General features: G+C 49.5%; 1 protein-coding gene across 1 annotated transcript; it reads left to right on the forward strand.

Moving 5' to 3' along the window:
• Nucleotides 1-4,846: 4,846 nt before the first annotated feature.
• Nucleotides 4,847-23,860, forward strand: AARS1 (alanyl-tRNA synthetase 1). The gene is made up of 21 exons (XM_069087653.1): nucleotides 4,847-4,979; nucleotides 5,922-6,090; nucleotides 7,441-7,629; nucleotides 7,864-8,009; nucleotides 11,866-12,057; nucleotides 12,910-13,054; nucleotides 14,004-14,149; nucleotides 15,982-16,090; nucleotides 16,201-16,351; nucleotides 16,670-16,794; nucleotides 16,934-17,078; nucleotides 17,679-17,860; nucleotides 18,150-18,263; nucleotides 18,907-19,113; nucleotides 19,480-19,664; nucleotides 20,788-20,896; nucleotides 21,639-21,752; nucleotides 22,223-22,342; nucleotides 22,428-22,514; nucleotides 23,077-23,190; nucleotides 23,348-23,860. Exons 2-21 carry the CDS (start codon nucleotides 5,947-5,949, stop codon nucleotides 23,531-23,533), a joined length of 2,910 nt encoding a protein of 969 aa, XP_068943754.1. The 5' UTR covers nucleotides 4,847-4,979; nucleotides 5,922-5,946; the 3' UTR covers nucleotides 23,534-23,860.
• The last annotated feature ends 82 nt before the right edge of the window (nucleotides 23,861-23,942 follow it).

The following is a 23,942-nucleotide window of genomic DNA, read 5'->3' on the forward strand; positions in this document are numbered from 1 at the left end:
AGAGTTCCCTTCATAGCCTTGTTTCATGACTTATCTATTTCATGTGTGTGATAGAGTCTGTTAGCCTAACAAGGTAAGCTCCTAGGAATCTCTACAGGTTTTTGAACCAGAGAATCAGAGTTCCCTTCATAGCTGTCCTGAGAATGAGGCCTATTCCCAAAAGTCCAAGAGAAGATATTCAAGGACCAGAGAACTACCTGGGACATCTAGGCCTCACGGCGAAATGTGCTGATTAAATGGACATTGAGAGTAGGTTACGAGGACACAAGGAGACTTGACTTAATTTAATACTGATGATCACTGCTTTGACTTTTTGTGTCATTGCATTTATGTTTAAGTTTTCTTGGTAATATGTAAATGTCCTCTCTCAAAATTAGTCCATTGTGAACCTTCTAAGTAGTATATATGAATATAGGAAAATTCATATAGATAAGTGATCCATGGGGGGAGTGGGTTGGGGGAATTGAGGGCAGTAAAACAAGTGGCAGTGGGAATTGGGTGAACCATGCTAATTCCATCTTGTCACTCAATTGGTGGACTTGGATCATTTCCCTTTCTTTTCAATTACAAATATAGTCCAATTTCTGTCTTGTGAGAAAACTTTATTCAACTATGGGAACTGAGAGAGGACTTTGTTGTACTGTTTGAACCTAGCTCTGCATGACTGGGAAGCTTGGACCACCTCTCCCTGCTACTTAGAATCCTTTAGAATCACTCAGAATATTTACAGTGTGGAGGGTCCATTGCTCATACAAAAGCTGACTGAAATTTTCTGGCTTATGTGGCAAGAGAAGGTTATCCCCCCGGAGTTCAAAGATGCCTCTGTTGACCATCTCTATAAAGGTAAAGGAAATAGACTATCCTGTGACAGTCACAAAGGGGGAGAGGGTCCTCTCTCTTAGTCATCGATGGCAAGATTCTCACCAGAGTCCTCCTCAGCAGGTTGATCCTTCACCTGGAAGATGATTATCAACCCAAGAGCCAGTGAGGCTTCAGAAAGGGCCGAGGAATGGTTGATATAGTGTTTGCTGCCCGACAACACCAGGAGAAATGCCAGGAGCAGAAGAGACAACAATGCTTGTTGATACTGTCCGTTGTGAGGACTTATAGAAAATTATGTCAAGATGTGGTTGGCAAGAAAAGTTCATCAGTATCGTACATCAACTTCATGGTGCCATGCTTGGACAACGGACGATGCTCTCAAGCTTTCCCAGTCACCGATGGAGTTGAAACAAGGCTGTGTGCTTGCTCCTATGTTTTTTTAGCATGATGTTTTCAGTCATGTTGTCAAACGCTTCCAATGAGGATCAAAATCAACCCAGCATCAAGGTCAGCCACCTCACTAACGTCAAGTTCTTCAACTTGAAAAGGCTACAAGCCAAGAACAAAGTGGAAGGAGTATTGGTGTGTAATTTTTTGTTTGTAGATGACATTGCAGATGTAATTCAGCCTCTGAAGCTGAGATGCAACAAGGTAAGGTTCGGTTCTCTTTGACTTGAGCTCATTTTGGTCTAACAATTAACAGCAAGAAAACACAGGCACTCCACTAGTCAGCACCACACCACACATGGAGCCATCAGTTAGAACAAGTGGAGAAATTGTGGATATACACGTGGAATACAGTGGATAATTTCCCTTACCCTGAGGGCACCGTAGTTCCCAGGGATGTACATAGTGATAACGAGGTAGACTCACATGTTGCCAGAGCTAGCTCAGTGCTTGGAGGACTACGAAGGAAAGTGTGGAGAGAAGAGGTCTTAATTAGACTGACTCCCAAACTGAAGGTCTGAAGAACCTGTGTGCTGACCTCACTGTTGTGTGGCTGTGAAACCTGGACAGTCTTACCAGCTCCATGCCGAGAAACTGAATCCCTTCCATCTGAATTGTCTGAGGAAGATTCTGAAGATCACCTGGCAGGACAAGGTACCAGGCACTGAGGGCCTTTCTCAGACTTAAACTGCCAAGCATTCAGACTCTATTGCAGAGAGAGCAACTCTGATGGGCTGGCCACATTTTTCAAAAGCCAAAGGGACACTTACCAAAAAAGACTATTTTATGGAGAACTCATGGGAGGCAGGTGCTCACATGAGGGTCAGAAGAAGCAATACAAAGACAATTTCAAGGTCTCTCTGAAGAACTCTGGAACTGACTGTATGACATGGGAGATACTGGACAGGACTGCCAGGCTGGGTGAGCCCACATTATTTTCGAAAAGGTGCTGTGCTCTATGAGCAAAGCAGAATTGAAGTAACTCAAAAGAAACATGAGATGTGCAAATTTAGAGAATCCACCCCATATGCTCACTTGGACTATTTGTACCTGATCTGTGGTACAGCCTTCCAAGTTCATATTGGTCTGATCAGCCACAGTCAAGACACACTGTAACTTGACTCTAACACAGCAATGTCATTTTGATCCTTTTTGAGAGCAAAGGACAACAAAGAAACCCCTAAGGGCCTCAGTTACATTTAACAGAAACCTAGTCAGTTCCAATGAATGATACAAGGACTTTTTTTCGAAATTGTGCATCTCTAGCAACCCATATGTCTTATCTGGAAACTGGCCCTGTACTGATCAATCTGTTATTGTTTCCACATTCGTGATTGTTCAAGGATTCTTGAGGATAGGACACCTCTTTTTCTAATTTTTCTAATTGTTTGCTCTACTTCTTCCAACTTAGAAAATCCCTAAACTTTCCTCCAATTAGAAATCAGTTTACCTAAATTTTGTATCTTCATTGTTTTCTTTAATTAATTGGTCTTACTTGATAACTTGTTTTTAATGCATAAAAGTCTGTCTCATCCCAACATTTGGGTTAGAGCTCTAAACTGAGGAGGTCTGACCCTGATTTGTTATGCAACTGACATGCACTGCTTAATAAATTGATGTTCTCAGAAAGCTGGAATCATTTCATCTTTCAACCACCAAAATAATGAATTCCTTCAAGACTAAAGTTTTGGGGTTTTTTGGGGGTTTTTTTTTTGACTAGATAAAAGAAGCCATTTTTGCCTCATTTCATACAGAATCTTAATCACTGAAAAGGTGTTACCTCAGTCAAACTAAGACCTGGGAAAGACCTCAGCTTAAAAAGGCCAAGGTCTCCCATTGCACCCAGGGCCACCTCTAGTCATTCTCATCTATATCTGGCCACTGGACCTAGATGAGAGAAAGTGAGGCTGGTGATTTTGCACAGCTCACCCTCACTTAAACCCAATTCACTTGCAAGTCATGGCATCCCTTTCCCGATGTCATGGTCCTCTTGGTGAAGGAACAAGTAAGGTAAGGGCACTCTGTTTCCCAGGGGAGGCTCTTCCTGATTCCCCCAGTTACTAGTACTTCCCCATGCCTCCTCACCCGCCCCTCCACTCCCATTACCCTGGGTTTACTCTGTATGTAGCTTGTATTTTTTTTTTCAATCTGCTTATAAGTTGTTTTACCTCAATCCAATCTAAGCTCCTTGAGATCAAGGACCTTTCCATTACTGGCTTTGAATCCCTGGTCTTGGCACGGTCTTGGCACAAAACAAGCACCCAAGAGATGTTTGTTAGTTGACTGTTAGAACAAACATTAAAACGTACAGCTGTTCTGCAAAGGTAAGTAACATTCTGCATCTGCCTCCAGGGCACCTTCAGATAATGCCCTGAGGGTGTTCGAGGCAAGGCTGAAGAACCCGCCTTCGAATCTGCTTCTATGACAACGGAAGAATCAATGTTCTTCTCTTCAGCAGAGCTGGAAGCCCAGAAAACAGGATTTACCTTTGCCTAACCGTTCTACCTTCCAGGGTTTGTTCCCACCATCAGTCAGGCAGCCAACATGTGTCAGGGGCTCGCTGTGTGCCTAGGCCACGCCAGGCACCAGGGGTTTGCCCCGGACCTCCAGGGGCTTCTCCTGGAGCCCGGCCGGGCTGCTCGCATTCTCTCCCCTTCCAAGCCGGCTCCCACGGGCTTCCCAAGGGGTCTCCAGCCCAAGCCTGCCACCCCGCTTCACACCCAGTGCCTCCCTTTTACCTCCGGAATCCTTCCAAACCTTCCCAGCCTCGAGGGCAGCCTCCTGGCTGTACTAGCTGTCTCCAGCCACCGGGCCTTTTCCCTGGCTGCCTCCCGGGAGAGGCATGCTCCTGCTCCCCACTTCGGCCTCCCCTTCACTCAGAGAGTCCCTCGCACCTGCTCTGGGTCTGGGCTCTCCTCCCAAGCCCCGAACCTCTGAAGGGGCCGGGCCCTCCTGGGGCAAGAGAAGGGGAGGGGTGGGGAAGGAGGGAGGGAAGGGAAAGGGGAGGAGAAGGGAAGAGGGGGGAGGGGCAGTGACACTGGGGTGTCCTATAAGGCCCAGCAGCGACCTGAGGCCTGTCCCCAGGCCCTACGGCTGCCTGCGGAAGTTGGGGGGGCTCAGAAGAGGGGGGGATTTGGCCCCTCGGGCCTTTACAGAAGGATCTGGCTGCTCCCGGGGCCTTTCCCCACCTGGGCCTTGACGTCGGGTCCGAGGCCTCAAACTGGCGCCCTTTCCTGGCCCCAGCTCAGGGCCTTCATCCCTTGCCCCTCCCCGGCGGCCCTAAGTCATAACCACGCGAGGTCAGGGCGGCCGTATTCTGTGCAGTCACTGGACTTAGGGCACCAGTCTCCAGCACCGGCCGAAACCTAAACTCTAGGATCCCCATCTCTTAGGAAAGGAAAATGGCGGCCCTCGGTGGCGGCGCCACCGGGAGTCAGTATCACGTGACAGGCCCCGCCCCGCCACTTTCGGCGCCATTGCATCAGCCGGCTTACTAAGCCTCCGCGCATGCCGCTGTACCGGGCAGAAGCTGGTGCCGGGATTGATTGGCGGGGCAGAGGACCAATAGGCGCTCCCCGTGGCTCGGGGAGCCTCCCCTTCACTCTCGTATTCTCGCTCCGATTGGAGGGCGGGCAAGGGAGGCCGGCGCAGCTTGTGTAGGGTCGGTGGAAGCTGGAGCTGGAGGATACGAGAAACCTCGTCCCAACTAGGTAATGGCCTTGTGGACAGTGGAGGATTCCCGGGGCGGCCGAGGCTGTGGGAGCGGCCCGGGGCGGGGCGTGTGGGCCGGGGTCGGGGAGCGGCGCGAGCCCCGAAGCGTCCCCCGGGGCCCAGGGGCCGGGTCCGAGGGGTCCGAGGGGTCCGAGGACCAGGGAGTGGAAGCAGCGGCGGCCGGAGCTCGTCGGGCCTCCTGTGCAGGGCCCTGCGCCCGAGGAGACGGGTCGGGGCCGCCGCGGGGGGAGGCGAGGCTTCTCCGCTTACTGGGAGGGAGGGAAGGGCACGACCCCGGGAACAGTCTACACCAGCAGCATCACCCGGCTTTAAACCCGCCTGGCCGTGAGGCCCCGCGGCCTGGGGCCGGCCTTCACCACTCGCATCTGCTTGGTGCATTTAAATCCAGTATCCGGAGGAGAAGCCCGTGGGCTCCCTCGGCCTGCCCAGGGGGCGGGTTTGCGCCCGGGGGAAGATTAGGGCCGCCGTTGCCGGCGTCGGGGCCAGGCAGCGAGCAGCGGCCGCTGTCCGGGAGGCGGAGGGGCGCGGCGCGGTGTCCGTGCTGGATGGCCCTCGGTGCTGTCACCTCCGTGCGTAAATAAGCCCCTGCACGCTGCGCTGGGGTCCCCCTTCTCTGCGGTTTCTCCTCCAGCCTGCTCCCAAGCTCCCGGGGCCCTTCCTTCACGGTATTGACCTTGTTGGGGGGAAAGGAATAAAACTTAGACTTGGCGGTACTCGGAAAATGGTCCTAAAATTGAGTCAGACTCGGTGGCCGATGGCGAGACTGGGCCGGGGTCCGGGATGCACCATGCGGCCAGGTACCGTGGCCTCGGCACTTGCTCAGCGCCTTGGGCTCCAGTGTGTCCCGGTCTGACTTGGCCTGAGATCCCAGAACCTTGTGTTAAGCCGGCCCGTTAACCTTTGGTTCCTCTGTGTCTCAGGTCAGCCTGGGGTGATATTTCGAAGATGGAGGCGGCATTAACTGCCAGTGAAATCCGGCAGCGGTTTATTGATTTCTTCAAGAGAAACCAGCACACCTATGTGCACTCATCTGCCACAGTCCCGTTGGACGACCCCACTCTTCTTTTTGCCAATGCCGGCATGAACCAGGTAGGCTTACCCACAGCATGGGGAGTTCTGTGGTTGTTTGATGCTTCCTCCACAGAAACAATGAAAGAATAGCAATGGTTACCACCAGGATATTCAAGGAGAGGGCCTGGTTGGCTTCCTTAGGAGAGGAGAAGTTAAGGGCCCTATTAGTTAGGTTACTACTTTTTCATCTAGATGTGTGTTTTATGAAAGCAGCTGACACTGATAGAGCACTGCTTACATGCTAGGCACTGTCTTAAGTGCTTTACAATCATGATTTCCTCTGATACTCACCAAGAACTGCAGGACTCAGAAATTTGACTCATTTTGCCCCTTTGATTTGGACCCTCCAGAGTTTGTTGGCGCTCCCAAGCAGAACTGCTTTTATCACCATCCTAGCTCATAGACTCGTGCTTTTAATGCCTTTGCACCAACAGCTGCTAATCTCCATCCCATTCTGAATATTGTTATATTTCATATTGGGAGAAGTTAAAGACAGTTACCAAAATTTGGAGGTTTTCTTCCTCTTTTGGAGGAATTTTTGCAAAAACCGTGTGAAAATCAGATCATAGATTTCGAGCTTGGAGGGGCCATATAAGCCACTAGTGCAAGACCCCCAACTTTGTCGAGGAAACTGAGACTGGAGAGGTTAAGTGATTTGGTCAAGAGTGTTTCTCAGATTGCTGAGAGTTGCAGGTGGGATCTGACCCTGACACAAGCCAGTGCTCTTTCTGCTACACCTGGTGCTTCTATCCCATATCCTTCTGAATTGTTATATGTCTCATTTAAGAAGAGGAATTGTGGTAATATGGAAAAGAGAACTGGTCCTAGTTCCAGCTCTGTGGCTGATTGCCTGACTGTGGGAACTAGCGCCTTTCCCTCTCCAGGCCTTAGAGGAGGGGATGGGCCTGACTCCCTTCTAGCTTGATTATGCCTCGTTATTTTGAGGAATGCATTTTAATAACAGATCTTTGGAAGTAAATTTTACTTAAATGCTGTTCGTGTTATCAGGTATATTCAAAGAATTCCATTTCTTTTACTGGTACCCTTGGGTACTTTCTAGACAGATGAACAAGTTTTTGTCTGGAGAGAGTTTGTTAAATGTCTGTAATGAGATTCATGTTTCTCTGGCATCCTTGCTTTAAGACAGCCTGGAATTTTCTTTTTCTCCAGACCATTCTTCATCAGAAGGAGAAGGGCAGTGAAAACTGTCCTAACATCATAGAAACATTTCCTGTTATTATCTGAGTGTTTCTATGACTTTGGAACCCTGGATAAAGAGGAGCATGTGTGCGTGCGTGTGTGTGTCCCTACTTTTGAGGCACAGGTGTTAGTTTCTAAAGTTGAAATTTCTCTCCTTTTTTCTTCTAGTTCAAACCCATCTTCCTCAACACGATTGATCCCTCTCACCCAATGGCCAAGTTGAGCAGAGCTGCCAACACCCAGAAATGTATCAGAGCTGGGGGCAAGCACAATGACCTGGATGACGTGGGGAAGGATGTTTATCACCACACCTTCTTCGAGATGTTGGGCTCATGGTCTTTTGGGGATTATTTTAAGGTACTATGCATTTGAACAGTATGCCCATGTAGATTGAGAGCCGCCTTGTTAGATTTTGCAATAGAAAAAAGTATCTCAAGGAGCCTGTACTTTGATAACTCTAGTTTCCCAAATGAGTTTCTTAGAATGTTCTACCCTGAATATCAATGACTTTCTCTGTGATTGGGGCAAGGGGTGGGGGGGTTACCAGCACAAAATGGTTAGTTCCGTTAACTCTCTTTGTCTTTTATGAAGGAACTTGCCTGTAAGATGGCTTTGGAGCTTCTTACCCAAGAGTTTGGCATCCCCCTAGACAGACTATATGTCACCTACTTTGGAGGAAATGAAGCAGCTGGTTTAGACCCAGACTTGGAATGCAAGCAGATCTGGCAAAATTTGGGGTAAGATTGCATTCAGGCCACCGAGAGTATGAATGAGTGCAAAGTGCTTTTTCAACCAAAGAATTGATATTTTCTGTTGGTGTTTGTCCCATTTCTCTTGCGTCACCATGACGGTTTCATGCTTTGAGTTAGGGGAATTTGTCTTTGTCCCGTGGTACATTCCTTGCCTGCTTATTGCGCAACACTCTCTTGTTAGTTTTTGGTACGAAACCAATTTGTCCTGTGTGGAAATGTAAAGGTGCCAAGGAAGGATGGGGAGAGTAGGAGGAACCAAAAAAATGCCTTTAAAACATAGAAAATTATAAAACCTAGTTTATAATTAAGCCGTGTGTGTGTGTGTGTGTGTGTGTGTGTGTGTTTTGTCTAGGCCTCTGATTTTGTTGGTGCAGGACACTTCCCTTGAAGTGGGGCCCAGGGCAGAGCTGCAGCTGTTCTGTGCATGCTCGAGCTGGAATGCATGTGCACATGCACACATGCTCACACACACACACATACACACACACACTCATCTGTGAAGTCCTCCTGTCCCATTTTCTGCTTCTCTCACTCTTCTGAAGAGCACCATACTCTCTCCTTTGTCCTCACAGTGGTCTGGTAAGGAGAGAGGGGAGTTCCTTTCATTTCACAGATAGGAACAGAAGTGCCAAGAAGCCAAGAGGTTTGGGAAGGCTTTTCCTCTGTGCCTCCCACCCACAGGTTTCCCTGTGACTTTCAGGGCAGGAGGCCCCTGATACTGTGGCAGGAAGGGTGGCCCACTTGGCCTTTTGCACCTGTGGATCGATCACTCAGAGCCCAAGGGTTCAAGCCAACAGCCCTTTCATTGAAAACATTCCAGTACCTTCAGGTAGAAGCAGTTCCCAAGGGAGCTGAAAGTACTTCAGGGGAGTAAAGCAGATCAAAGCTGGAAACACCGGCCCAAGTCTGTGCCACAGCTTCTTGCTCCCAACAATCCTATCCCGTGCTGTAGGAGGATGTGGAGAATTAACTTATCTCTCAGGTTCTACCTATGTCTTGAACCACAACACTGGACACAACAGCCCTTCCCAAGACTTAACCTCTCCAGTCTCAGTTTCCTCAACAAAGCTGGGGGTCTTGGACTAGTGGCTTATATGATCCCTCCAAGCTCGAAATCTATGCTTATTTTCACATGGTTCAGAATACTGCAGAAATCCCTCCTTTGGTAACTGTCTTTAACTTCTCCAAATGGGAACTATTAACAATATTCAGAATGGGATGGAGATTTTTTGTAGCTGTTGCTACAAAAGCATTAAAAACACGCGTCTATGAGCCAGGATGGTGATAAAAACAGTTCTGCTTGGGAGCGCCAACAAACTCTGGAGGGTCAAGTTTCTGAGTCCTGCAGTTCTTTGTGAGTATCAAAGGAGATCATGATTGTAAAGCACTTAAGTGAGTGCCTAGCATGTAAGCAGTGCTCTGTCAGTGTCAGCTGCTTTCATAAAACACATCTGGATGAAAAAGTCGTAACCTAATTAATGGGGCCCATCTTTCCTTCTCCTCTCCCAAGGAAACCAACCAGGTCCTCTCTTTGAATATCCTAGTAGTAACCATTTCTCCTCTCGGAGACTAGTGGGGGAGAGGTGACCAAAGGAGGAGTGGATGGGAGCATTTACTAGGAAGTCCCATCGGGTGGGATTGTTTATTTAATTGCCTCGCCTCCCCCTCCCCCATTCCTTTCCAATTAATAGAATTTTTCTGATGTGAAGATCACACGGAGTTTGGTGATTAGGAAGCCCAGGCAGGGAAAGGATCCTGTGTCCCTGTGAGATCGTTGCCCTCTGGGTCCTTTGTGAGGGGATTTGAAGCTCTTTAGGAGGAAGATGAAAGAGAGGAGATGCTGAAAGGAGCAGAAAGTGATAGATCATCAGAGTGACTTTAGTCAGTCAACCAGCATTCATTGAACAAACCCAGGGCTGGAATGAAGAGATGAGACCTCAGAATGTTACAATGTCACTGGGAAGAGAATTCGCTTTCGTGAAAGCTGCTGGAGTACCATAGGAGATAGTATGTTGTGAAGGGCTAAATTGTGCTGTGCAGACTGTGGGAGGCCTCAGAAAAGGAGAGATGCGATTGTGCAGAGAGTGTGATTTGAGTTGGGTTTTGAAGCACTAATATCATTTGAAGAAGAGGGAAGGCACCCCCGGAACAGGAGAACGAGGTCAGCAGCATGAACAAACGGAAGTCAGTGAGGAGAGGATGGTCTCATTACCTCACATCCCCTGTGTGATGAGGTGAGGAGTTCTAGTCCTGAGACCTTGGTTCTGAGCTTCATGATCTTGGGCCCTTAACCTCTGTCTTTTTGTCAGATATTCTTGCCCTGTCATACAGGGCTTTAAGTCCCAAATGAGATGGTGAATTTGATGTGCTTTGGAAAATATGAAGCACTATAACAATTATAAAATAATGTTATTAAGTTCAGGATGAGGACAAGACAGATTATGGAAGGTCTTGGAAGCTGGTTAGAGGAACTGAGAGTTGATGTGGTAGTTAAAGAGAAGTCATTTTTCCTTCAGCAGGGGAGTGAAGTGGTGGAGAGGGGGTTTACAAAGAATGTTCTCCTGGCATTGTTATTCAGGAGAGAATAGAGGAGATGGGATAGAAGGAGAGAGAGACTCAGTAATGGAAAACCGATGTCATGAACTAAAATCAGGCAGTGGGAATTAAGAGGGAAAAGGGAATCCCAATAGATATTGGGAAGAAATGATGGGATTTTTAAAGAATTGGATGTAGAGGATGGTGCAGAGGGGGAAAGTAATCACTTGTGAAGCTTTATGAACGAGGAGGTGTCCAGTGAAGAAGCTGAGAGAGAAAGATGATTTGGGATGGCGAGCACAGGGGCTAGTCCTAGGGGCGGGGTATTTGAGGTGACTTCCTGAAGCAAGAAATCATTGGCAAAGTCATTAAAAAGAGAGTCAAAGTGTTGATTCTCTTCTTTAAAAATCTTTGTTTATTTTTCAATTGACAAGCATTTATTTTCTCTCCCACTTTCCACTTCAGGCTTCATTCTACCTCTATAACATCTTTAATATATGTTAATATACCCTCTTCTGTTTACTACACTGTTAAAGACTTAGCTTGGGCTCATCCCCTCTGGCCTATCTTAACTTCTCATTGTTGTTCCTGCTTCCAGTCTCAGTCCGCTCTCCTTCATCCTCCACCCAGCTTCCAGAATCACCTTCCTCAAGCACAGGTCTGATGAGGTTACTCCCCTGCTCCAAACTCTTGAGTAGCGGGGTGTATTTTATCCAGGATAAACTCTGGGCTCCTCTGCATGCTGTGGAAGTCCTCCCCAGCCTGGCTCCTGCCCACATTTCTCTGTTATTTCACACTATTCCCCTCTGCATACTTGATACTGCCCCAAACTAGCCATCTTCTCTCTCACCACTGTACATTTTCCCAAGCCTGGAATTCACTCCCTCCTCATCTCTCCCTTTCAGAAGACTTCATTCAGGATTTAACTCAGACATGACTGTCTCTGTCAGGTCTTCTCTGAACCCCCCCCCCCCCAATTGTCAGTGCACGCCCTCTGTTTACATTGCCTTGAGTTTACATAGCTGTGTCTCTGTTGTGTGACTCCTGGCTCATATAAAGCAAGGTATCTCCTGAAGCCCTTGGCCCACATTAGGGCCTTAGCAATGTTTGTTTGTATAAAGCCCTGTTTATAAGACAGTGTGCCAGGTCACCACCGCCCAGCGATGTCATCATAAGCATTTGATGTTTTTACCTCACTTCATGGATTTCATCTGCCTAAGATGGAGTCCCTCCCTCTCAATCATTGCTCAGAACTGAATTAGGTTGGTGTGACTCAATTTCATTGATTCTGGGTCTCTTTGGGCAGGCTGGATGACAGCAAAATTCTTCCTGGCAACATGAAGGATAACTTCTGGGAAATGGGTGACACAGGCCCTTGCGGACCCTGCAGTGAAATCCACTATGACCGGATTGGTGGTCGGGATGCCGCACATCTCGTCAATCAGGACGACCCGAATGTGCTGGAGATTTGGAATCTGGTGTTTATCCAGTTCAACAGGTGATGTACTGCCTTGTTTCATTCACGGGAGCATGTCAGAAATTCCAGGTGCTTGCAGTGAGGCAACCAGTCCATGGCATGGAGGTGTGGGTAGAGATAGAGGTCCAGCCTCACTTGGAGACCTGGGTTCAAGCCCTGCTTCTGACATACAGACTGTGTGACCCTGGGCAAAATCATTTTACTTCTCACTGCCCCAAGTATCTCTCTTAAGACTGGAAATTGCAGGGCAGGTAGCAATCTGCATTGGGAGAGGGAGATTCTACCCTAGAAGTGCCCTGTAGCAAAAAAATCAAAAGTCTAGCCCACAATTTCACTAAATGTGGAATCTTTCATTCTGACTTCACCAAGAAAGAGAAAAACAGAGCTAGAAATAAGAGGATGGTAGCTGAGATGGTTCTCTCATCTTAACATCTGCGAGCTATCCTGAGCTGAAGTTTTCCCTTTGGATATTGATGCTAAAATGGGGAAAACACTAGAGGAATGGAACCATCCCATTGGAGGAGGGGCTTTTCATTTTATTGTTTTTCTGCCCTCCCCCCCCCAAAAAAAATGATGATGATGATGATGTCAGGTCTGTTTTTTTAATTGGAATATTCTCATCCCAAATGATGTCTTCCTTTCATCTTAACCAAATTCTGTTTTAGATCTGGACAAATTCATAAAGTTTCCCCTGAAATCTCATTTTTTTGCCTTAAGATTGCTATTTTAAAGCTAACTTTTTAGGAGCTCATTTTATCCCAATTCTGTTCCTGTCATGGAAAAACAAATGATCACAGTTCATGTTTCAGAGGCAGGGATTTGGATGACACTTGGACCCCCTGTCTCATCTTTGACCTTTTCTGGATCGTTCAGGGAAAGTGATGGTAACCTGAAACCTCTTCCCAAAAAAAGCATTGATACGGGAATGGGCCTGGAGCGCCTGGTGTCCGTGTTACAGAACAAGATGTCCAACTATGACACAGACCTGTTCGTCCCTTACTTTGAAGCCATTCAGAAGGTAGGAGGCCGTGTCCCAAAGCTGTCAGCTCAGCCAAAATGATGGTTTTTTTTTTTTTTTTTTTTTTTTTGCTCAGGCTCAGCAGTGTGGGCAAAGGATCATTCATTCATTCATCAACTATTCATTAAGCTCCTACTGTGTGCAGACCAGTGTGCTATGAAGTGGGAGCTAAGGCCTTGTCTCCACCGTGATCTCTCGGGGAGCCTCCTGCCGTGTGCCCCACAGGCTGCTTGTTAGCCAGGCCACGGGGCCTTTTCCAAGTAGTCCTTTCACACCGATTTGCTGATCTGATGATTTAGGGCATGAGCCAGGAGCATCATCCAGCACCTTTGAGTTGGGGGGCTCCTTAGCAGCTAAGCTGGACCTCAAAGCAGGGCAGCCAGGGGGCGCCATAGTGCATAGAGCGCCAGGCCTAGAGTCAGGAAGACTCGTCCCATTGAGTTCAGATGTGGCCTCAGACACTTCTTAGCTGAATGACCCCTGGAAAGTCACTTAACCTTGTTTGCCTCAGTCTCTTCATCAGTAAAATGAGCTGGAGAAGGCAATAGCAAACCACTCCAGTATCTTTGCGAAGAAAACTCCAAATGTGGTCACAAAGAGTCAGACTCGACTAAAACGACTGAACAGATAGCCAGAAGGAATCCCCATTTTAACATTATGGAGAGATGTCCATCCATCCTGACTCTACTTGAAGACCTCTAATGAGGGCAGACCACCCCACCCTGGGACAGCCCTAACAGGAAGTTTGTCCTCACATCATTCCTAAAGTAGCCTCTTTTCGACATCCACCCTTGGTCCTGGTTCTGTTCTCTGGGCCAAACAAAACACACCTACATTACAATCCAGCAAATACTTGAAGAAAACTATGATTTCTCCTGAGTCTTCTCTGGGCTAAACGGCACCATTCCTTCCACCAATCCTGAGGTACTTGGCTGTATTTTTCTCACAGGGCACTGGTGCTCGGCCATATACAGGGTGTGTTGGTGCTGATGATGTGGACGGGATAGATATGGCATACCGTGTGCTGGCTGATCACGCACGTACCATCACAGTGGCCCTGGCTGATGGGGGCAGACCTGACAATACTGGCCGTGGGTAAGCACAAGAGTTGGCCTTGACAGCTCCTTACCAGGCTGATGCTTGGACACCAGGGGGAGGGGGAATTCTGTGCCTGATCATGGACTAAGGGAGAAGAATTTCAGCAAGTATCAAAAGATTCCCTGCCCTTCAGATCTCTGTTGAATACAAAGTAATAGGACTTCATTTATTTATTTTTACCAGCGTAGTATAGTATGGAGAAAGCATTTCTGATAAGAAAGGCCACTTTTTCCTTTAATCCAGTTTTTGTCATAATATGTGAAATATACTTAAAAACTAAAGTTGGGAAATCTAAAAATCAGCTACTTCTGTGCATTTAAGGATATTAAGTATCTGCTATGTGCCAGGCACTGTGCTGAATCCTGGGGTACAAAGAAAGACAAAAGTAGTCTTTACCCTCCAGGAGGCCACAGACTCAGCAGACAGGTCACAGGCAGATTCAGTTAGAGCTGATCAGCAGAGGGAATAGGTTGGCATAAGGGGGTCAGGAAAGGCTTCTCCTAGACACTGAGACTTCAGCCCGGCCCTGAAGGAAGCCCAGAGATAGGGATGACAGGGGAAGAACACTCTTGGTATAAGCCTTGTGAGAAGAACAGCTGGGAAACCAGTGTGACCGGATCACAGTGTGTATGGAGAGGAGAAATGAGGTGTGAAAGGCTGGAAAGGTAAGAGAAGTGTCCAGCTTGAAAGACTTTGGGACAGGATTTCATCTGGGATCCCTGCGGTGACGGGGAGTTACTGAGTGGGGGAGGGGCGCGGTCAGAGCTGTATTGTAGGGTCGTTTTGGCAGCAGAGTGAAAGATGGACCGGAGTGGGGAGAGACTTGGGGCAAGCATACCAGCCATGGCCATTGCAGTAACACAAGCATAAAATAATGAGGGCGTACACCAGGGTGGTGGCAGCCTCAGAGCAGAAAAGGAGGTGCATACCAGAGACTGTTATAATAGTCAGGTTGACAGGCTTTGGCAACAGCTTGAACATTGGGGGTGAGAATGAGAAGCTGAGGATGGCACAACCTAGCTTTCGAACCTTAGGAAGATGGTGGTGTCCTTGGAAACAGGGAAGATTTAGGAGAAAAGATGGTGAATTCAATTTGGCCATGTTGAGTTTAAGACATCTGTGGGACAGTTGTATATCTATGGTGCAATTCTGGAAGTTAGGAGAGGGGTGAAGGCTGGATAAGTAATTTTGAGAATTATAAACATAAATTATGTATAATATAGATTTTTAGCAATGAGAGAAAACCCTGTATGTGGTGCTATTGCTTGGAAACCAGAGGAATTGGGCTCTGGATTGACTTGAGATCATGGAAAGTTTCCTTGCAGGACCAGGAAGTACTGGTGTATTGCCAGCACTTTCCAGTTTTCCCTCAGTGTTCATTAGAGTGCATCTGGTATGGAGGCAGGGTGGCCATTGTTGCATGGCCTTGAACCTGTTGGGTTTATTTATAAATGTGGTCATTGTATTCAGTGCTAGAGGCAGTAGGGATGACCTGGGAAATACCATAGAATGTGTGAAAAGAAGCCGCCTTTTTTTTTTCCCTTTTTTGGAAGGGGGGAAGGCAGGACAATTGGGTTTGGTGACTTGCCCAAGGTCACATGGCTAGTAAGGGTTAAGTGTCTGAGGCCACATTTGAACTCAGGTCCCCCTGACACCAGGACCAGGGCTCTATTCACTGTGCCACCTAGCTGCCCCAAAAAGAAGCCTTCTTAAAGGGGAGGGAACAAAAAGTTTATTTGAATTGTTGAGGTGAGTTTGTAGAAGAGCTCCTAGAAAGAATCTGGCTTGGAGTATCTCTTAGTCCTTGACCAAGCCCTGTCTTCTCCCAGGTATGTGCTGAGGCGGATTCTCCGGCGGGCAGTTCGATACTCCCATGAGAAACTCAATGCCAAAAGGGGTTTCTTTGCTACACTCGTGGATGTGGTTGTCCAGTCACTGGTATGTCTGTTCTCCTAAAGCAGGTGCTCTGAGTGGGGCCATGTTGGCCAGCAGCCATCATGGGCTTTGTGGCTTCCCCAGACCCCATCTCCTTGTTTCTTCTACAACAGGGTGGTGCCTTTCCTGAGCTAAAGAAGGACCCAGACATGGTGAAGGACATCATTAATGAAGAAGAGGGACAGTTTCTGAAGACCCTGAGCAGAGGTCGGCGCATTCTGGACAGAAAGATACAGAGTCTGGGAGATTGCAAGACAATCCCAGGTGAGGATCTGTTTTCTTCCCTTTGCTATCCAAGCCTCACTTTCAAACCAATGAACACTGGCTGCCATGGCCACTAAGAGTTCAGTCACAGCTTGGTTAAAATCCCCACTGGGTAAGGCAGAGAGTTCCTTCCCAGAAGGAAAAATTTCAGAGAATTCACTAGACCTGATGGTTGATCTCCCTCAGAGCTAGCTCCCTGATAGGCCTGTCTTCCTTCTCTTCCCTTTTCCCACTTCCCACTTCCCCAGGTGAAGGAGCTGCTCATCAGTTCTTCCTGGTGTAACGTCCACTTTCTGTTTCATGCCATGTTCTTCACAGGTGACACAGCGTGGCTTCTCTATGATACATATGGTTTTCCAGTGGATCTCACCGGACTGATCGCCGAGGAGAAGGGGCTGGTTGTGGACATGGATGGCTTTGAGGAGGAGAGGAAGCTGGCCCAGGTAGAAAATTTGGCTGGTGACGAGCAGGCATACCCCTCCCCCATCTCTTTGCAAGGCACAGCCTGTCTCCGGGCTTCCTGAGGGAGGTTGTCAGTCCTAAGTTGTACAGGTGGCCCACACTTATTATTGTCATTGCCAGCTAAAGTCCCAAGGCAAGGGAGCTGGAGGGGAAGATCACATCATGCTGGACATTTATGCCATTGAAGAGCTTCGAGTCAAAGGCCTTGGAGTCACAGATGACTCACTGAAGTATAATTACCAGTCAGACTCCAGCGGCACTTATGGTATGTTGCTATGTTTATGCCCCTCCTGTCCCTTCAGCTTCATTTGCTGGTCTTCGGAATGCTCTGCCTTCCCTGGACCCCATTGACTCTTGTATGGCAGGGTTAGGGATGTATCTGCTTGAACCAGCATGAATGCCTTCAGTATACACTTGGCTGTTAATCCTAACAGGATAATGGGCACAAATTGAGAAGAATATAGATGGCAGTGAGAACTTATATGCTTATTACACTTTTGGAGTTTTAAAAAAATTCTTGAACTTCAGTCTCAGATTGTACCAAAGCTTAAGAATTCTAGTTGGAAGAAATCTGTAAAAACCTGTAGCCCCTCTCCATCTAACAGATGGAGAAACTGACCTAAAAAGGGAGGTGGCTTGCCCTTGGTCCCCGGGCTGGGAGTAGCAGTCAGGAGGCCCTTTCTTCTGTTCCATGTCACTAGACTGGCTGGTCTGCCTAACCAGCTTCTGCTTAGAAATGGGGCAGTCCAGAGAATGGCAGGCATGCTTACGGAGCCAGGAGCTCAGAGCCTGTGAGGGCACAGACCCTGAAGCTTGCTTTAGGGAGAGGCAGCTCAGAATGTGACCTTCCCTTCTTGTTCTGCAGAGTTTGAGAACCCAGTGGCTACGGTGAAGGCCCTGCGCAGGGAGAAGATGTTTGTGGATCAAGTGTCCACCGGCCAGGAGTGTGGCGTGGTGCTAGATAAGACCTGCTTCTATGCTGAGCAGGGAGGGCAGATCTATGACGAGGGGTTCCTGGTGAAGGAGGACGATGACAGCAGTGAGGATGTAAGCATGAGCCTGTCCTGGCAGGCGGCCCCAGAGGCCAGCTCTGTCTGCTGAGGCGAGCCAGCCAGGCAGATGGCAGTGAGGGTTCCACAGGTGGGGGGCCCGGGCCAGTCCTGGACACAAGACAGCTCTGCCCGTTTGGGAGGAAGCTGACGCATGCCACGCCTTCTCTCAGAGTTGCTCCCTCAACCCTAGTGGATTCCCTTTTCCACTTAGGATGATTGACTGTGGATGCCAGTTGATTAGTTATTGGTTTGTTTGGTTAAAACCCACTCTTGGCTCCTTTTAGAAAACCGAGTTCACAGTGAAAGACACTCAGGTTCGAGGGGGATACGTGCTTCACATAGGAACGGTCTACGGGAGCCTGAGAGTCGGAGATCGTGTCCGGCTGTTCATTGATGAGGTGAGTTGTTTTTTATTTACATCACCTACATTTCCGACTGTCTCCATCTCTCAGCCCTGTCCCTGAGAGCCGTCCCTCATAATAAAAAGTGGACAAAAAAGGGTTCAGGACAGCCAGCCGGTCACTATGAACAGTGTTCCCCCACGGGCTCCACCAAAAACCAAGGGAAGGTGACTTGTCCTGTCACTGCGGTTTGGCAGCATTCAGTGCCTCCCCTCCCAAGGCTTCCTTTGGTGTATTCTGTGTTTATCGTGCATCTGCCAGCCTAGGTTACTTGGTCTGCCATTGGAATGGAAGGTCATCCACAGCAGTGCATCTAGCACACCGCCAGGAAGCACGGGAGGGAGGGAGGGAAGGAAGAAGGGGCTCCTCCTAGGGGGCCAGGCTCCCGAGCACTTTACAGACACTGCCTTGTTTGATCCTCATAACAACCCTAAGAGGCAGGTGAGCTGCTATCCCTGTCTTACAGGTGAGGAAACTGAGGCAGCCTTCCACCACTAGTATGTGTTTAAGGCTAGACTTGAACTCCTGACTCTAGGCCCATTCCTCTATACACTGTGCTGCCAGTGAATGATTAGGTGGTTTGTGAACGCTTATTGAGTCAGCACCGTGCCATGATTCCTACGGCCTCTTTCCCCAACAGCCCCGACGAAGGCCTGTGATGAGCAACCACACTGCCACCCACATCCTGAACTTTGCCTTGCGCTCCGTGCTAGGCGAGGCGGACCAGAGGGGATCCCTGGTCGCACCAGACCGACTCCGCTTTGACTTTACTGCCAAGGGAGCCATGTCCACCCAGCAGATCAAGGAGACAGAAGAGATTGCTAATGCGATGATAGAGGCGGCCAAGGTTTGTGAGCTGCTTCTTGCACTTAAACCCCTCAGGCCCTGGCCTCTTGTACCTCCACTGGCCTTTCACTTGCCATCTCCTGGGCCTCTGGAGCCAATCAGGGCCCTGGGCTCCCTAGTCTATTTAATAAATGCCTCCCTACCCGAAGATTCCCTTATCCATCGCTTTCTGCAGCTTAGATGGACGGCCTCTTAAGTAACTGGGAGGCCCAGGCAGGGAAAGCCAAATATAGAAATGGGTTTGGAGATTTAGAAGAGCCTGTCTGCCATCTTCTTCTTGCCTTCATGGACACTGTGGGGCCCCCAGAGAACCTTTCACTTTCTCATGCTCCCTGCTCCCCTCTCTGCCTCCTTCATCCCCTCGTAGCCTGTTTACACTCAGGACTGCCCCCTGGCAGCAGCCAAAGCCATCCAAGGGCTGCGGGCAGTTTTTGATGAGACCTATCCCGACCCCGTGCGTGTTGTCTCCATTGGCATTCCCGTGGCCAAGCTGCTGGATGACCCTTCAGGCCCCGCTGGCTCCCTCACTTCAGTGGAGTTCTGTGGAGGAACGTGAGTGCCCTGGGTGTCTGTGAGTGATGGTCTTAACTGGTGGTGTTTTAGGGTCCTCTAGGGGAGGGGCCATCCCAGGCACACGGCGTCTGAAGCAGTGATCATCACAAGAAGCTCACGGGCCTAACGTCCAACCCTGCTCTCTCTCTTGGCCACTTTCTGTCCCTGTGACTGTAAAAATAGATCTAATGCTATTTCTTAGAAGAGTTTGGAATTCATTATCCAGTCACAGGAATGGGCGTGCTCTCTAGGCTGATCCTGGCAATGTGGCTTTGTGTCTATTTGGATTTCAGAGGGGCCAGAGGTAGTTGGTGGCACTGGAAGAAGGTAGCACTTAACGAAGTCCTCGATACTCTTCCTTGACCTCCAACCAATCCCCCTTAGGAAGCTCCACCTGCCTCTGGAGTCTCTGAACCCCTAAATGAGACCCCACTCACATTGTGGAACTGGCTCATCAGAGCTCTCACCATGGCTGGAATGTCAGTGACTTCAGTTTTAGGGGGACCCTCTTAGTAAAGGAAACTTAGTAAAGGCAAAAGCCATTCCAAAGACTGTGAGCCACTTTAGGAAGCCATTAAAGACCACCGAGAGTCTGGGAAGGCAGGAAATGGAGGGGGTAGGGGGGCAGAATGCATTCCTCCTTCCGTCTTTGGGGCAGAGGGCGGGCATTGTGAGCAAGTTGCTCCATTTCTTCCCACTCCCATTGGATTGGCTCTGATAGAGCCCGAGACTTTGCGTGGCTCTGAGTTCTTTGTCTTCTCCATTCCTTGTAGTACAAAAATGAGCCACTCATTTGGTTCCTCAGGTCATGGGCTGGTTTCCCACTTGATGGATGTCTTCCTTGTTTCCAAGTCTGCTCTTAGAGAAAGCACTGTTGTGAATGCTTACTTGGGTGGGCATGGGCCTTTTTATCTGATCCCCCCTGGACTTTATGCCTAGTTGTGGGATCTTGGGTCAGAGTGGAGCTGGACCAATGGGCATCCAGAGGAGGCTATCCTGGGTGGCCGTGGCCTGGAGCACATTGGGGGCACCTTGAGTGGTCAGGGCAGCCAGGTGCCTCCTGTGTGACAGCCAGGGTGGTCGGTGGGAGGGGTCCTTCATTCCTGGCTTTGGTTACTTTTAGGCACTTGCAGAATTCAAGTCATGCCGGAGCCCTGGTGATTGTGAGTGAGGAAGCCATTGCCAAGGGCATTCGGAGGATCGTGGCTGTCACTGGCATCGAGGCTCAGAAGGTAAGCGTAAGGGGCCTAAACCTGGCAGCTGGGGCAACCTGGAATCCTTCAGACCCGAGTTCAAATCCTATCTTGGATGTCTACTAGCTATGTGACCCTGGGCAGGTCACAGAATTCTCTGCCTGTTTCATCCATAAAATGGGCATAATGACAGTACTGATCTCAGGGTTGTTGTGACGATGATCAAATAAGATGGTACTGGCAAAACTTTGGAAACTAGGGGCAGCTAGGTGGTGCAGTGAATAGAGCACTGGCCCTGGAGTCAGGAGGACCTAAGTTCAAATCCGGCCTCAGACACTTAACACAAACACTAGCTGTGTGACCTTGGGCAAGTCACTTAACCCCAATTGCCCTGCCTTCCCCCCTCTAAAATAAAAGTAAAAAATAACTTTGAAAACCTAAAAGCACTATGAAACATTAGCTGCTATTATTCATTTCAAAGATGGTTAAAAGGGCCTTCTAATTCTCAAGCTCGTGAGGCCTCTTTGACGTCAAATCCATCTTCTCATTGGCCCAATGTCTGAAGAGGTGACATTGTGACCTCTTCCTCAGGAGCAGGTGGTATTGACCACATGCTCTCGGTTCATGTGGGCGTTTCTTTGTAGTGTACAATGGTAGCCTCCCCGTTGGTGTACGATCGTGGCTGTTCATGTGCAGTCATAACCTAAAAACTGGGAAGGTGGTGGGGCTGGAGAGGGGAGCTGTCTCTGTTAGAGTCTGAAGTCTCCCTCACCCGTCCTAGGCACTCAGGAAAGCAGACAGCTTGAAGACATCTTTGTCTGAGCTGAACGCTAAAGTGAAGGCCCAGACAGCTCCGAACAAGGACATCCAGAGGGAAATTGCTGACTTTGGTGAGGTATGGATCAGCCTGACCTGTCCTCCCTTCTCTTGGGAAGCGGGAGGGGTCTGTCACGGCCCTCAGCCGATGCAGCAGCCAGGGGCTCCTTCCTCGGTTCCCGTGGCGGGGGCAGGGCCGGCATGTGCAGCCAAGGGCACACAGCCCACTGCCCAGCCTGACCCGCATTCTCTTCACACCAGGATGCTCCAAATCCCCAACTCCACAGGACTTTTCCTGTTGCATAAACTCGCCTTCATGTGGCAGCTCCACTCTTGGAGCATTTTTTTCTTTCTTTGCTTGCTTCTTTCTCCCCCTGACTCCTGATTGCAGGTAAATCAGTGTCTTTCTTGGGGATTCTCTGCTAGTTTCGGGGTCAGCGAGTCTGTTCCTTACTCCTGTTCTCCTTGGAGATATCAGAGTTGAGGAAAACTTAAGGCTTGCGGTGAGTGAAGCCCATTCCAGCCCTGTCCTGCCTGCCTTTGTTGCAGCTGCTGGCCACCACCGTGGTTCCCCAGTGGCAGAAGGATGAATTGAGAGAGAAGCTCAAGACACTGAAGAAGGTCATGGATGACCTCGACCGAAGCAGCAAAGCAGACGTCCAGAAGAGGGTGAGTCTGGGCCCCGGAGCCAGGGAGGCGAGGGACGGCAGTGCTCTGCGGCCTCCTGAGGCTGGGCTTTGTGTTTGCTGTGCAGGTGCTGGAGAGGACCAGACAGCTCATCGAAAGCCAGCCCAATCAGCCCCTGGTCATCATGGAGATGGAGAGCGGCGCTTCCGCCAAGGCAACTCAGTCATCTCTGGGGTCGTGGTTGGGAAGCTATTGCCACAGGCCACCCTTCTCCACGTGGGCACTGTCCCTTCCCTTGGGCTCCTGTGCCCCAGGGGAGCCTTTCTCCTTTCCTGCGGCTCTGCTGAGCTCCAGGACATGGCCCTTGGGTGGGTAGGAGTCTGGACGCTGTAACCCTGAACTTCACCACCCCCAAACTGAAGGGTGACTGAGTAGAGACTTGACATCTGAGAGCCTGCTCTGGGAGAGCAGCAGGGGCATTCTGGGGCAGAGGGAGCTGCTGAGAGGGGAAACCCTGTCAGAGATGGATAATTGTTGAATTAACAGATGCATTGTTCAGCTTTCAGCAAGCACTGTCTTCATTATGCCAGGTGGGCCCTGAAAGAGTTGCCAGTCTGGTAAATTGTGGCAAATCCCTCAAGTGCCTATCATGTACAAGTACAGTAGAAGTACAAGGTGGCGCCACCAGGGAGTGCCAGAGCCCATGAGGCTGCTGGGGTGGGGGGGTGCCTAGAACTCCTGCCTCCCCACCACCTGAGCCGCTCTTGTCCCTGCAGGCCCTGAATGAGGCTTTGAAGCTTTTCAAGACACATTCCCCCGAGACCTCTGCTATGCTTTTCACTGTGGATAACGAAGCTAACAAGATCATCTGTTTATGCCAAGTCCCTCAGGTGCGTGGTTCTTCCTTCTTCCCAGGCCCGGCCAGAGGTGCCCCATGCTCATGCTCCTGTCCTGTTCTGGGTGGGAGGGGGCGTCTTCATCCTGCCATGTTAGCTCAGCATCTCCATTCCTGTAGTACAGCACCTGGATGCCCTTTTTTTCTTCCAGAATGCAGCCAACAGGGGCCTGAAGGCCAGTGAATGGGTGCAGCAGGTGTCAGGATTGATGGATGGCAAGGGCGGTGGCAAAGACGTGTCAGCCCAGGCTACAGGCAAGAATGTGGGCTGCTTACAGGAGGCCCTGAGGCTCGCCACGTCCTTCGCCCACCTTCGGTTGGGAGACCTGAAGAACTGAGCGCAGGGGCTCCCCGTTGCCTGTGTCTGCCGGCAGGGGTCTCTGCTTCAGACATCTTAAGTCATCCTTTCCATCTCAGCCATCCCCCCACCAAGAATGTAGCATGATCCAGGAGCCAGCAGTCTCTGCCTCAGGGCTGAACTCCCTTGGGCCCTGGAACACTACTTCCACTTGGAGCCTGGGCTACGTTGCTGCTATCCCCCCTCTGCCTCCCAACCCCCAGACTGCCATCAATGGCTCATGCCGCTGTCCGTCCCATCAGACCCATTCCTCTGGGAGCAGACGTGGAAAGGGCTGTGCCAGAATTAAAGAACCACATGCGATGAATGTTGATGTCTTGTGGTCATGGTCTGAAGCTGGCCTTTTGGATTTCCTCTCAGGGTCTAGTGGAAAGGACTGGGTATGAGGC

Source organism: Petaurus breviceps, unplaced genomic scaffold (assembly GCF_028583685.1).
Source record: "Petaurus breviceps papuanus isolate PSGF00001 unplaced genomic scaffold, PetGlider_PUasm1.0 182, whole genome shotgun sequence".
Lineage (NCBI taxonomy): Eukaryota > Metazoa > Chordata > Mammalia > Diprotodontia > Petauridae > Petaurus > Petaurus breviceps.